This window comes from Lissotriton vulgaris, chromosome 1_1 (assembly GCF_964263255.1).
Source record: "Lissotriton vulgaris chromosome 1_1, aLisVul1.2, whole genome shotgun sequence".
Lineage (NCBI taxonomy): Eukaryota > Metazoa > Chordata > Amphibia > Caudata > Salamandridae > Lissotriton > Lissotriton vulgaris.
The window spans coordinates 781,104,712-781,120,119 of NC_141685.1; the positions used below are offsets into that span (position 1 = coordinate 781,104,712).

General features: G+C 45.5%; 1 protein-coding gene across 1 annotated transcript in view; it reads left to right on the forward strand.

The window, feature by feature from the left end:
* The window catches only part of PLA2G4A (phospholipase A2 group IVA), an 869,302-nt gene that overhangs the window by 746,694 nt on the left and 107,200 nt on the right, over positions 1-15,408 (forward strand). Inside the window, exon 15 of the mRNA XM_086956164.1 lies at positions 14,281-14,465. Coding sequence (XP_086812290.1) covers positions 14,281-14,465 — 185 coding nt within the window. The remainder of the gene's footprint in view (positions 1-14,280; positions 14,466-15,408) is intronic.

Sequence of the window (15,408 nt, forward strand, 5' to 3'; positions counted from 1 at the left end):
GACGCGGCAGGGTCTTGGACCAGTATCAGCGGACTTGATAATTCTCGCCTCGGTGCCTACTCTAATCAGGGATCACACTCGGCAACTCTGGGCATTAAGCTTGCCTCATCTCCACAACGGCCCCTCACAAATGCCGGGGATGCCTGGTTTCACCTTGGAGACTCCCAGGAGGGACTATCTCACAGGGAAAGCCAGGACGGGTTCCCCAGCGGTCTATAGCGCTACGAGGCCTGCGGTGCAGGTAGCAGTGCGCTTTACAAGACACACACAATTTACACAATTTACAATTTACAGTGCACGGGTGCATCCCTTTCTGGGATGTTGCTTCATACCTTACTTCCCTCTCACGAGACTGGTCCCTCTTTGTTGGTCTGCCTTCTGTCGGCGTGGCAGGCATGACGCAGTAACTCACTGGGGTCATAAATCCCAATATCCCGAAATAAATTTCTACTCTGTTCGCTCACGATGGGTCCTGCAATGTTCAATCTTCACGCGTTAGTTTTCCTTTGACTGTTCTGGCGAGCAATATGAAAACATTCATTTGCGTAACAGTGCTGTAGATTCCATTCAACATTTTAAGAATATGCTCTAAAATGTACACAACATTTAGGGTTCTTTAACTTGCTGATTGCTTTTAGAATGCTGCCCTCTTTTGGAGGTCCATGTAGCAAAATGGCACTCTGAATTAAATTATAACGAGGCGCATCTTTTTTATTTTTTTATTTTTACTTTAAAATAAAATCTGCACAGGGTGGACTTATTCACGGATAGCTATAAGATGCTGCGTTAGCCTGCTATAAATACGTAGTGACCGTATGTTAGCGATTCAGAACAAGCATTGGCATAGCCAATAGGTCTCGTCTTTTGTTTTGCTAGTATGTTTTAGCCATATTGTATATTAGTGTGGCTGCTGTTCAGTATGGTTTATAGTTAGCCTGGTAAAAGGGTGTGGAGTGTAGTAAACTTGAGAGCTGCAAGCTCCCGCACCCCCCCCAAAAAAAGCCTGGTGATGGTGTTGGGATCAAGAGGCTTGAACATGGGAGTGGGTTAACGAGAATATGCTGTAATAGCAGAGAGTAACACTTATAAGAGGTTGACTGCACATATGTACTAACCTGCTATAATCAATGCAGCTGGCAGCACTAGGCGCTCTACATATATCCACAATATTGTAGTTGCTGTTGTAATCAGAGAGTGATACAAGAGGGACCTCACCGAGTGCTTGGTCTGCACATATGTACAAACCTGCTATAATCAATGCAGCTGGCGGCACTAGACGCTCTACATATATCCACAATATTGTAGTTGCTGTTGTAAATGGAGAGTGGTACAAGAGGGACTGCACCGAGCGCTTGTCTGCACATACGTATGAACCCGACTATAATTAATGCAGCTGCTGGTAACAGACGCTGCTCATTTATAAATCTGTATTGTAATTGAAATTGTAATCCGCAATAGCAAAGAGTGACACTAATAAGAGGGACGCAAAAAACACAGTTGATGGACAGAACGCAGAACAATGTCATATATTCACCCCAATACAGAGATCTGGGCCTAAATCCATCGTTTTTTTGCACTCCACACCACCCCAGTTCAGACATGGCCCTATGCAAATCAGTCTGACCCTGTGCCTCATGGGAACAGTCCAGCCCGAACTGCCAAGCCATGCCTTCCCTGGACGGGAAACAAGCTTCAGAGGACCGGTTTCTGACATTCCAGCCGTCTTCAGTCCGGCTTGCTTGAATCCAGTGGTGTGGAGAACATGGGACTCACGTCTGAGCATACCCATCCCACTCGGGGTGACAAATGCAAAAACCACAGTTGATGGACAGAATGCAGAATAATGTCATACATTCACCCCAGTACAGAGATCCTGGCCTAAATCCATCGTTTTTTGCACTCCATAACTAATAAGAGGGACTACACTGAGCGGTTGGAATGCACATACGTATGAACCTGCTATAATGAATGCAGCTATGTGGCACTAGACGCTATACATACATACACATTGTCATTGCAGTTTACTTAAGCCACGCCTACTGACTATGGGTCTGCTTAGCTTTAAGGACTGTGTAACAGCAGCAATTTTTGCATTGGTTGGTGCTGTCACGGCCCTAGAGTCGCCCTGGTACAGCACATGGTGCCTTTCAACAATCAACACCCCATGGGCATTTGTAGGATTCTGGCACATTTGTGGGTACTCATTTAACCACTCTATCCTGATACCTGGTAGGGGATAGAAGAAAGACATGAGAGGTATCAAGGTAGGGCATGTGCACATAGAGGGTGTGGTTGTAGAACCTCTTATTTGAAGTCCTTCTACTGAGTGCCCTTTCGGCTAGGCCCTCCAATAAACAAAGACAAGTTGTACATGTTCCTGCACAAACGTGAACTAACTGCTCAATTATTTGCGATTATAAATAAGGACATAATGAACTTTACTGCAGGTATTAATATTATGGATACAGTACACAGTACTGATAGCTGTGCATGATGAAAAGGAGCGAATAACCCTAATGCATGAAATGAGTGCATGTAACCACAGTTATCGTACGAAAGTTACGTCGTAAAAGGTACACCCTATTCCCAGTGTTGTAGTGTTGCTTTTTGAAGCATATGTGTTGGCTTTTTCATGTTTGAGTTGTTTCCCCTTCTCATCTCACAATTTCTTTGCCCGAAAAGAGAGGCCTCTAGCTGGTGGTTTCACTTGGAATTATCAATGCCAAATGGCTGGGTTGTGGGTCAAAATCAAATTTAAGACAAAGGACAGACGCCATCTGATAAAAGGAACAAAAAATCTGCATGCGCCCAATAAGAGTTTCCTATCTTCCCTGCCAAACGCACTTCATTTCTGTCAGGCGGATAAAAGGGACTTGCTTCCTAAATACAACAGTCTTTTGTGAGCTGAAAATTGTAACTATTTATTAGAATAAATATCATGAATGAATGTTCCTTCTACCCAAAGTGTTTAGGTTGAACGCTGTCCATGGGCCTCTGACATTATTCACTGGCTTGTAATTCCAGAGATAATGATTGTGTTATACAGGAAGTTATAGGGATTTATTAGTCCCTCTCTGACTTTGATCAGACTGCTGTTAGTCATCAGATCCGCAATCTGCTGAATGCGGCTGAACCAGAGCTGATCAGGGAATGTCTGAGAGAGGAATACCAATGGTTTGTCAATTCTGCAGTTACTCACTCTTTTGTTTTCAGTACATGCCTATAAGTCTACATCCAGTAAAACAAGAAGTAATTTAAGAAAAGGCTCACGTCTCACAAAGCTATAGAAACAGTCATGTACTTGCTAGTGTGTGCAGAGCTTTCTCCTGTGCCACTCTGAAGAGGTTGCTGCTGCCTTCTGTCGTACTTTGAAGTGTGGAATTGTTACCTTTCTTCATTGTCTCCTCAGCACAATCTGTCCGCGACCAAAAATCAAACGCTATGAAGCAGCCAATGATTTAGTTCAGAGGGGGAGAATAAACAGAGACAAGTATGTGTGGGAGAACAAAATGGCCATGGGGGAGCGAAGAAATAGGATTTGGGAGGTTGGGGAGAGAATAAACAAGAAATAATTTACAAAAAGACTCCCGTCGGGTGAACGTATTTTGGTACTAAAGCTTGTTTAATGTAATTTTACAAAGCTATTTAAAATGACTTTCATTACCAAGCAAACCGAGTGAGTGAACTGGGAGAGGCAATAGACATAATTGTAGGACTACAAACAAACGCTCACAGAAATGGAGGTTTTTTTTTGACGGCTCAAGCAGGGAAGCCAGAGGGGGACGGGGTAAATCATCTCACTTTGAAGGCATAGAAAGGAAATTAACACGAAAAGCATCAGACATTTGATTTCGGTCTTTGAATGCACAGCAAATGTGAGTACATAACAAGAATTACAGCCCAATTTACATAAACAGAAATTAGAGCTAAGAGCAACTGAAAAGAGAGTGCTATGTGCAGGTCTCTTGAACAAAGGAAAAAGTAGTCGCTTTAACAGTTGCTAAGGTGGTACAAGTGGAAGAGTACAAGGATTAGGGTGTGGCTCCGTGAGAGTAGTCAATTGACAAAAAGGAAAGACTAACCACTCAGAAGCAAGGATTTTTAAAGGACACTGACATAAACCAATGAAAAGCAGTGGGCAGGCTGTAAGCCCAAAAAGTATATACATCATGTCTCGGAGAGACAGCACAAGTGCTATCTAGGCTCAACCTAAACAACTGAAAAATAGTAAACTGCTTAGAAAGACATTAGTAATATTCTCACATAAATGTCGAGCATTTTACATGGTCGTCTGTGGCCACATGACCATGTATGTTTATACTTTGGTTTGCAGTAATCTGCTCTGTACATATTTTGGTTCTTGAAACCCCAACAAATGGATTGAAGTTCGAGTTGTCTGTGATGTCAGCCAGGGTAATGAGGTGAAAAGATCGCTTTGGTTGTTGGCGACCGAAGTATAATTTCTCTTTCCGTATGACTCTCTCTCAGGCCCCCAAACCAATTCAATGTGCCTGGCGATATCAGATATGCCCCCACCCCAAATATAGTATTAAACGTATGAAATAAATATAGGCCCGCTGACTGTTTTATAGAGGTAAAAGGCTGCGATAATACAAACGTAGGATTATCATGGTCAGTAAAATTAATGCTTAGATTTAAGACTACATTTTTTTCATTGGAACGGCGCACCCCTAACATGTCATTGAATTTTCTGGGTGTATGTTGTCATTAGTGGAAAATATTATGCATTTTTAGGAAATATAAAAAAACATCTTGGTCATGGGAAAACACTGCTAGGGGAGTATGAATTGTACACAATGGTACGTCAATGGGGAAAACCCACAAATCCACCGGACCTGGGTCAATAACAGTACAAGAAAAAGGGGGTCACAGTGGAATGAAAATATTCATTCTAAACACATCACCTAAAATAAACACAATATTCAAATAGATCTCAAATTCAAGTATATTTATATTGGCATAGGCATAATGCAAACAATCTATACAATTACACAAAGGTGCTCCAAGGGGAAGTGAAAGTAGTGTGCTTGAAAAAATGCTCATGTGAGGGTTCCAAAGAAATTAAATAGGGAAATATACAGTATTTACATTGTATTTACAAAGACCTTTCCAGCCCCCTTATTGGCCACAGATAAATCAAGGCACACAGTATTGAAGATATACAATAAATCAATTACTGTTATCTATATGTGAGTGCAGGTATACAATAAGGGACAGTCCACGATTCGACCCCTATGATTTGTGGAGTAACATGGAGTCCTTAAAACAGGGTCTTCATCAGGACGATAGGAGCCACCTCGTTTCCACGGTAGACGTGTCGGTGGAATAAATCACATAAATGAGGCCCGTAGGCTCCTGTGTTCGAAAAACGAGTTGTCTCAAAATGTTGGAAGTTTTTGAAAATTTATGTAGGCTTCTGGGTCAAACGGTTTAAGAATAAGCCACGTAGCATTGGCAAGGAATATATGCACGTTTTGAATGCAGCCATATGCAAGGGTATTGGAGTCAATCAGGAAGAATCTGACCGTAGAAGAATCCAGCCGTGTGTTGTATGATGCAGATTTGGAGATTAAAAAAAATTCAGCTATGATTGCATTTACGGTTTATGTTGGTATTTGATTGCCTTTTCGCGCTTGCATGGAAATTTAATAACTCTTTGTGGAAATGCAGCCTTAAAAAACAAAGTTATTGTGAGGACATTCTGATGGGAATTGCAGCTTTTCAGTTCCATGAAACTGAGGGTATTTATTAACTGTACATTGTACTGCAGCCTTGCATCTCTACATCGTAACTGCAAGGACTTGTATTAATGACCACTTGTACTTTCTTTATTATTTTTGTGAAAAGATCTGTTAAATACGAGTGAAATTATAGCCTTCCAAGAGGATGTTATAACTCTGTAGTTGGTGATGATATTGTGCACATCAGTGGGACGTCACTAGGGATGACACCAGTGATGTCAGTTAGGATGTGAAATGGAAGTTCATTCTCAGTGCATTGGAGGTTCTATGTGTTTAAAGTTGTGCAGCTAACCGGTGCTTTTAGGTCTTGGATCGAAGCATAATGTCTTTTCCACCAGAGTTTTTTGTAAATTGGAGGCTTTTTTTAATGATAGCAAAACATAATATCACTTTTAAACCGTTGTTTTCAGTGGAATAAATATAGGTATACATTTAAATTAAGATGCATAGAATGTATGTGGAACGGGAATGCAAGAGGATTTGTAGTCCTTAATTAAAGTTGGGAGGCAGACGTCACAACAATGGCCTTAACACACCTGTCTTTGACAGAACACAAACAGTTGAGTATACCTTTAGTGTCTGTCTGCTTTATATGTTTTCCACGCCCCAAGAGAAAGAATGGAAAGGGGCGACCACTCGGTCCCCCCGAACGTATGGCGGAGTACCACGATCCCCCCGGGAAGCCATCTTGGGCGGGAGGCGAGTCTCGGCTGGTATGCCCGAAGCGGCGTAGCCGGGGCGCGCCTTTTCCCGCCCTAGAGTGGGTTGGCCTAGACACTGACGCGGCTGGCCACGCCCTAGGGGCAGGCAGGGGTGGGTTTACGCCCGCCCTGAAGACGGATAAAAGGAGAAGCAAGATCCGAAGGCATCCTCTTGTTCCTGTGCTCTGAAGCTGCACCTCCTCGCTGCACGTGAGCTCGAGACGGAACGAAGAGCCAATTTTGAGCGTTGTAATCTTTCTTGTTTGTTTTCCAGATACTCTGTTGGAGAATGCCGAAGAAGGCGGGAAAGCGCATGACTACTGACCAGATGCTGCGCGTTCTTATGAAAGAGATGACTGAGTTAAAGAGGCGAATGGATGAAAACGAGGAAGGGGGCCGAAACGTCCTTTGGCGGGAGCAGCCCCGGGAGGGAAAAACAAGAGGCCCAGGAGAGGGAGAGCTGTGGGAGACATCCCGGGCCCTAGTACCCCGCTAGAGGCACCCACCCCCGTGCCGGAGGAAGGGAATCCGATTCCCGTTGTGGTAACCCCCGTGTCCGGGGACGATATGCCGCCCGAGCTGGCAGCACAGTTAGCAGCGTGGTTGGGTAAAGATAGTGAGGGCGCCACGGCTGTCGACGCGCAGGTGCTGATGAAGCAACTGCGTGAGTCACGGGAAGCAGCGAAGGTATCCACGCCGGCTGCGGCAGTAGAGAAGCCACAGGGGACAGGTTCGGTCGCAGAGACACCGTCCGGTTCAGGTAAGCGGCTATTGCCGATTGCAAGGGATGAGTCAGCACCTTCTCGTAGGGAAAGGGTGGGTCAGCATGTTCCCTTGGCTATTAAGGAGAAGATATGGGCGGAGGAATATGTAAACATCTTCTCGTTGCTTACTGATCACTATGAGATGGAGCATGTTAAGGGCCAGAAGGATCTCATGCATCCGAGTGTTTGGCGCGCAAAAATGGCCGCCTTTAAGGTGAACGAAAACATTGGCAATTGGGGCAAAGCGTGGGGGGGTTTTACATCGATCTTGGGGGAACGAAGGCCCGATCTACTCCACGAATTGCCGATTTATCAGTCACGAATCATGGGGTACTCGGTATCACATGAGGGTAATCATTGGTTCTGCTATGATAATCTGTTTAGAAAGGCTAAAGAACATGATAAAAACTTAACTTGGGATTGTTATGATTCTGTGTCTTGGGATAAAATGAAGGAGACTGGTATGTTGAAAGTGCCATTGGTGGGGAGTGACGTTGGCGAATCCTCCCGCCAGTATGCGGGGACGCCCTTTCGATCAGGTGCGGGTACCGACAATTACTCGAGGCCTGCCGGAAATACAGGAAAAAGGGGGGTTTGTTGGAACTTCAACAGGGGTAAATGTACCAGGCCCCAGGGATCGTGCAAATTTAGACACGAATGTAGTGGGTGTGGGCAATCATCCCATCCTGAGTCCACGTGCAGAGCCAAAACGGGTGATAATGGGGGGAGGGGAGGCGCCAAACAGGTCTAACATAGTCCGAGGGGCGCCTTTACCTACCCCGATTGATACCCTGGCGATGATCCCCTGGCTCAGTGAATACCCGGATCGTACTTCTGCTGGGGTGTTGCGGAACGGGTTTTCTTATGGTTTCCGCATCCCAGTGGGGGACTTTCAAGGTGTGGAGAAATGTAAAAATCAGCTATCGGTCTTGCAGCATACGACCGTGGTACAGGATAAGATCCGGAAGGAGGTTACTCGAGGTCGAGTCGCCGGTCCGTTTAGTGTACCGCCAGTTGCTAACTTTGTTTGTTCCCCTTTAGGGGTGGTCCCAAAGAAGGACCCGGGTGAGTTTCGGCTGATACATAATTTATCAGCCCCACGTGGTCTTTCCGTGAACGAAGCGATAGACCCGGAAGTGTGTTCGGTGCGGTACGCATCCTTCGATGAGGCCGTAGCCATTTTGAATCGCCTGGGGCCCGGGACGCTGATGGCAAAATCTGATATCGAGTCAGCGTTCCGGTTGCTCCCGGTACATCCAGCCGATCAGCGGCTCCTAGGTTTCATGTTTCAGGGTCATTATTACATGGATAGGTGTATGCCGATGGGGTGCTCTATATCTTGTGCCTATTTCGAAAAATTCAGTAGTTTTCTACAAGGGGTCTTCACAAAGAAGACGGGTTTCCAACATGTGATGCATTACCTTGATGATTTTTTGTTCCTGGGGCCAGCTGGGGATCCGGAATGTGGGCAGGCTTTGGCTCAATTTTGTGTTTTAATGAATCAGTTTGGCGTGCCATTGGCACCAGGTAAGACTGTGGGGCCTTCCACTTGCCTCGAGTTTCTGGGGATCGAGTTAGACTCCGCAGAAGGTTGTTTTCGTTTACCAGCTGAAAAAGTGTCAAAGTTCAGGACATCCCTGCAAATATGTATAAATGGATCTAAGGTCAAGCTGCATCAGTTACAGCAGCTAGTTGTCCAGTTGAATTTTGCCCTGAGGGTTATGCCAATGGCCCGCCCCTTTTCTCGTTCGATTGCTCAAGCCATGGTCGGCCTGAAGGAAGGCCATCATCGCACAAGGCTCTCGGCTGAGGTCCGCCAGGACATGCGCATTTGGTTGGCATTTCTGGCGGATTTCAACGGTCGGGTCGTCTGGAACAAACCAGCCGTGTCCTCTGAGGAGCTGGGGCTGTGGACGGATTCGGCAGGGAGCATAGGTTTTGGTGCCATCTTCGGCACAAGATGGTCTGCACAAAAGTGGCCAACATGGTGGCATGACAGTGGACTGACAAGTAACATTGCTTTCCTGGAACTTTTCCCCATTTTAGTGGCCCTGAGAACTTGGCCCGAAGGGTTCAAAGATCACTCTGTGGTATTCTGGTCTGACAATATGACCGTGGTCGAGTGTATCAATAGCCAGGCAGCACGATGCAAATGGATTTTGAGACTGCTCAAGGAAATTGTTTTACTGTGTATGCAATTGAATGTGTTATTCAAAGCAAGACATGTCCCAGGGGTAATGAACCAGGCAGCTGATGCACTGTCTCGTTTTCGTATGCAGGCTTTCTGGGGTTTTCTTCCCACAGCGGACCCGGAGCCGGCACCCTTTCCCGAAGCTCTCTGGTCTCTCGGTGCCCCGAACTTCGTAACCTCGTGGGAGAGAGTTTAGCACCCAGGACGAGGAAGGCATATGAAGGGGCGTTCCGGTCCTATTTAGCCTTTTTGGGGACTGATAGAGAGGAGCTTTGGGGCCAGGAGGAGTGGGTGGTAAATTTTCTGATGTCTTTACACCTGGTTGGGAAATCGGTGGCCACGGCTCAGAGGCATCGGGCCGCCATTTCCTTTGTTGCTGGGGCTCATGGGATCCATGACCCGACAGCGTCTTTCGTAGTACAGAAAGCGCTACGGGGGTGGCAACGCCTTGAGGGTCGCAGAGTAGACGAGAGGCGCCCGATAGGTTTGGATAGGCTGGCCCAGTTATTAGCCAGACTCCCTGCTACGTGTTCATCTCAATTTGAGACAGTGTTATTCCGAGCCGCTTTTACGCTGGCATTCCATGGGGCTATGCGGGTAAGCGAACTGGTGGCGAGGAATAAGCAGGATGTGACAGGAGGATTGTGCCACGAGCACGTCCAGATCAGAGGGGAGACGATGACGGTCTCATTTGTCAGGTCCAAGACCGATCAAAGTGGGATGGGTGACTGCGTAATCATACGCAGGATTCCCGGGTCCTCCATGTGCCCGGTAAGGTGTCTAGAGGAGTATTTAGCACGAAGAGTGGCATCATGGGGGGGGACCTTGTTGAGACACGCTGACGCCACCCCACTGACAAAGTTTCAGTTCCAGCGGGTGCTTGCGATGTCGATTGCCGCTGCGGGCTTGAACCCGGGCGAGTTTGGGACCCATTCCTTTCGGATAGGGGCTGCTACAGAAGCTACAGCCAGGGGTTTGGATGTTGAACAAGTTAAACGGGTGGGGCGTTGGTCCTCCAATTGTTATAAAAGGTATGTGCGGTTGCACATGTTGTGAAGCTGTAACAATGTACTCACGCTTCGTGTTTTTGTTTGGTTTTCAGTTGCGCAAGCCTACGAGGCGGGGCGGACTTTGCAGTCGACCCAACACCGGGCCAGCGGTCAGACATCACCGGCTGTGAAAAAGGAGGTGTGGGTCGTGGGCCACTCATACGTGAGACGTGCCGCAGACGTATTCAGGGCAGGTGATATGATTCACGTAGCTGGGGAATACGGGTACAGTGTGTCCTTCTACGGAAGAGGCGGTCTCTGTATTGACCAGTTTCAATCATATTTTGAGGGTTTGCTAGGGCGGACGAGGTCACCGCCGTCTGTAGTCATAGTACATCTTGGGGGTAATGATTTGGTCACCACTGGTAGACGACTTCTTCTTGAGGCGATGCTTTCCACTGTAAGTTGGTTAGCGAGGAGAGTTCCAGGGGGCAGAATTGCTTGGTCCCATCTGATCCCACGAAAAGTGTGGCGGGGGGCTATTTCGGTTCCTGCTTTAAATCATTCTGTTAGGAAGCTTAATAACAAAGTGAGTAGGTTGTTCCGTTCCAAGACACTGCATTCTATTTCACATGGGTGTATTAATGATGACAGTATGTATTTGGGGGATGGAGTGCATTTGTCTCGGGTGGGGAATGAGTTACTCATAGGAGACTTCTTAGCATGGCTAAAAACGTTACACCATGACCTTTAGGTAGGAGTTTTGTGGGGGGTCCGGATAGCCGGTCAACTATCCGGCCTGTGGCGGTAAGGTCATGATCGGTGAGCACTAATTGGAAGATCCCTATGAGTGGGCGTCACCCAGCACGGATGGGAGCGCTCGGGGGAGGTGGCCATTGGCCCCTCAACGGGGAGGCGGTCCCTTCTAAGGATGGGTCGCCGAAAGAAGAGGAAAGGCGGTCAAGGCCCCTTCCTGGGTAGGAGGGGTTACAGCCCCCTCCTGGGGAATTTCCCGGGGCCAGGACGTCTGCGACGGCAGATGTGGTAAGTTGTGTGGGGTTTGGGGGGGGGTCTACGCTACCTTCTAGATACCTCACACGAGTCCTCGTACGACCTCTAAGTGGCGTCGAGTTTTATTGGGGCCCCCGTCAAGTCAAGGGAAATTGGTAATTGCACTGGAGGTACGCCTCTGGGCCGCCCCTCACAAGTGAGGGCGATATTTCTGGGTTAGGGATCTTGACACCGGTTACGACCTTGCCGTTGGCCCTTAAACGTTAGGATGTACAATTTCAAGTAAATGTTTTGTAGGATGTTAGTTCGGCTAGGAGAACCTTTGTATTAGAGAATCTGTTAAGGTTAGCCAAACATCGTAATGTGGTAATGAAATTGTACATAATATGAAACTGTTTATTTAATGTTTTAATTTTGTTTCATATTTTAATAAATACGGCCGGGAGGGTCACTCCCTCCCGTCTTCCAAAGACTTCAGAACTGTTTCCGGTTTCCCATCCTTGGGGATTGTGTTGAGAGGGGGTGGCGGGTATCTCAGCCATAACTTAAAAGGCTTTTTTAGGGTGTAAAATATTAACTGTTGCAGGGTAGGGCTGGCCGCATTGTGCTAATGCAGTCTCCTATAAGGGGACTTTTTATGGCATAATTGGCATGTTACCTCAAGGAATAGCTTACTGAGAGTATGTTAATGAGGTCGTTTGAGAACAGGGTAGCAATCAAGGCTTAAGTCTTTTTTCACTTGTATTTTGTGTTGCAAAGAAGAATTTTAAGGCTGCTAAGCGACAATAATGGACATTTTCTGTTAGAGTCTGAAGATCCTACTGTTTCCAGTTGAATCTTGAGAACACAGGATCGACCGCATCAAAGACTTGAACAGCCAAGAAGTGATTGACACCAGGCAATTTGATCTCAAGGCGTCTGCTGTTTAATGCATGGCAAGTCTGTGCTTAATTTGTGACTGTGGTTTCCGGTGTTTGGCACTGACACCTAATTGTCAACACAGGTGCTTGTGACATTCTGCCACAAGGTGGAGCTGTCTGTCTAATTTAAAGAAGACCACAACAACAGTTAATTAATTCAATATACATTAACCTCATAGATGCTATTAAACATTCCTCCCCAGTGCTGCGCTGTCCATTGGAACTAGTGCTGAATGGACGTCCAATGGTCGTGCGCAGCACTGGGGAGGTAGTGCTGCCGTCGGCCAATGCACCGAGGCAGCACTTAAGGGGTTAAAAATGACTGTTACTAGCCTCCCAAGCCAGTCTTATAACTTTGGGGGCCTGGAATAGCCTGAATTGTCACACTTGTAAGGGTTAGTACTTGTGTTCCAACTATGATTGGCAGCATGGCAGGGGCAATGTGTAGTACAAGCTGCTGTAGCCTCCTGACTAGAGCCCTGGCACTTTTTTATTTCTTCAAATTAAGCACTGTTCTAGGAACACACTCGTACACTCTAACCACTCATTGTGTAACCGTTAGACCGATCATAACAGACCCACACCTGGTCATATAACGCGGATTCGGGAATTTTAACAACCTGTGTAGCCCTCGGCAGTGGGCTATAAGGCTTTATTATGCCCTTTCCAGCAGTAACTACCCTCTGTTCAGTATCATAATCATGATCCCATCTGCCTCTGGGTACTGCAGCTCTAGTTACAATATAGATTAATCAATAAATTACTGTATCTGTTAACTGATTGCATGTGTTTAGTCCAGTATTTGTATTTCCGATCTGGAATGTTGCTTACAGACTTCATAGTTTAATACTGACTTATGGCACAGTAGCGCAGCTATTGTGTATTAGTTACTTTGATAGAGGAAAGCCCTACAGCGCCATTATTGCACTGGTCCACTTGCAAGTTGAAAGTTTACTTTAAATCCTTAGTTTTCTCTTATTGCTGATCATCTAAGAATATGTGTACCCAGATAGCTTAATTAATGTCATGCCATTTTGGGCTCATAATGTTCAGCATTTTTAAAACCAGGGCGGTCAGTAGTGGCCACAATGGTAGGAAAGACCATTGACTTTATGGAACTTATTCTAAATTTTGTTGTTGTTCTAAATTTTCTAATTGTATTTATTGGTTTATTTTTTACACAATTTAAACACCGAATACATTCTAAATAAATAGAATTGTTTGGTTGTACTTGATGCTTGTTTCGATCCGTTTCTAGATCTGTTGGTTTGCTCTAATCCATTTTCCTTTGACTGCTTTGAAATTTTTTTTTTTATAAGAATGTGTATCATTTGTTCTGTGAGAAATGCTGAATGTATTGCTATGTCTCTGGTATACAATAGATTCGAATTAGTCCTGGTTCGGGGGCTTATAGTGACTGTAAATCTAACTAGGAAGATGCAAAAACTGGATGTTTGTTTTTTTCTGTACATACAGACGCTTTCTAGCTTTGCATCCTTTAAACTATTATGCTGCAGAGCACATGGCTGACTGGCTGTGAAGGGGCTTATCGCCATGCAGTGTCAGAACATGATTCAGTTTTAGTGCACCATAGTGCTGGGTGAAAGAGAATATAAACTGAATTACTAGGGCCTTGCACCCCCATTTAGCTAGAGGCAGTTAGTGTTTTTTATGGGATGTAAGGTTTGGATTGCCTTTTATAACTTAGCAGTGATCTAGCCAGTGGCTTTGGAAGATAATTGGGAGCGAAGCCAATGGAACACACAACAGAGATAGTCCGCTTTGGGGCGGGGAATGTTTTCATGATTTCTTTCAATCAGGTGATTGGTGTCAACTGCAAGGGACTCTTCAATGGAAGGAGAAAGAGTGTGACTTGTTCAGAGGTTTTTACTCTCATGACCTAAAATTGACAGGTTGGTAATTGTATTGCATTGCCTTTCAGATCCCGATGAGTTTGAGCAGATATACGAGCCGCTGGACGTGAAGAGCAAGAAGATCCACATCGTTGACAGCGGGCTTACGTTCAACTTGCCGTACCCGCTGATCCTCCGCCCACAGCGAAGCGTAGACCTCATCATTTCATTTGACTTTTCTGCCAGGCCTAGTGACTCCAGCCCACCTTTTAAGGTAAATAAAGGAAAAAGAGCAGGATGCTACTGCTGTTCCCTAACTGGTTTGCATCAGCTTTCCCCAAATGCAGGCTAATGTGTGGCAGACTTGACCTTTGTCCTAGACGCACCTCAATTGTCACAAAAGTATTGTTGGGATAAAACAGACCGGTCATATATGTACAAGGTATTTCCTACTTGCTAAATACAAACCATTAATTACAGTACAGGGCTGGTAATGATGCTGCATGGAACTACTTTCACTGATATATTTGTGATATGATTGTGTTCTAATATGAAGACATGTTTATGTGGTGTTCAAGAAAGCCAAAGGCAAATTCCTGCTAAAGACCCTGGACGGATGTGTTGCTTGACTTCAGATCACAAGTCAAACCAGTGACCGCTTCACAGTTTAAACCTGCATCAAAATAATATGAAATACAGTCTTGTTCACCTTCCCTGGCCTCCCATCTGTCTCAAATTTAGGCGCAGCAATGACAGATGCTTAACAAATAAAGGCACTCTGGAAGCGTTCTCTTGCTTTACATGTCCATTCCTCCCCGGGTTCTTCACCCCCATTCATATCATCACCTCATTCCCAGAGTCCCCAGCGAAAGAGGCAGAAATAAGCTGGGAGTCAGCTAAGTGCGTCATACAACCACCAGCTATAAATGAATATATATATATTTCATTGATGCTTTTAAAACTTTACCAATACTGCAAAAATGTATGCATTTCAGTGTGCAATATTACGTCCTTTGCATTTGTTTGGAAATTAGTATTTCTTCTGTGCTCATTGATCATGTGTTCGGCACTGAAAGGATTGTAAGGGTGGGTGCCTCTTTAAATACTCGAACATAGCGTGTGGTCATTTGTTCTTCACTGGTGAACAAGGGCTTTCGAGCCCGAAACGCGTCTTGCTGCACATAAAAAAAAATAATAATATTCACTCACTTGATCCT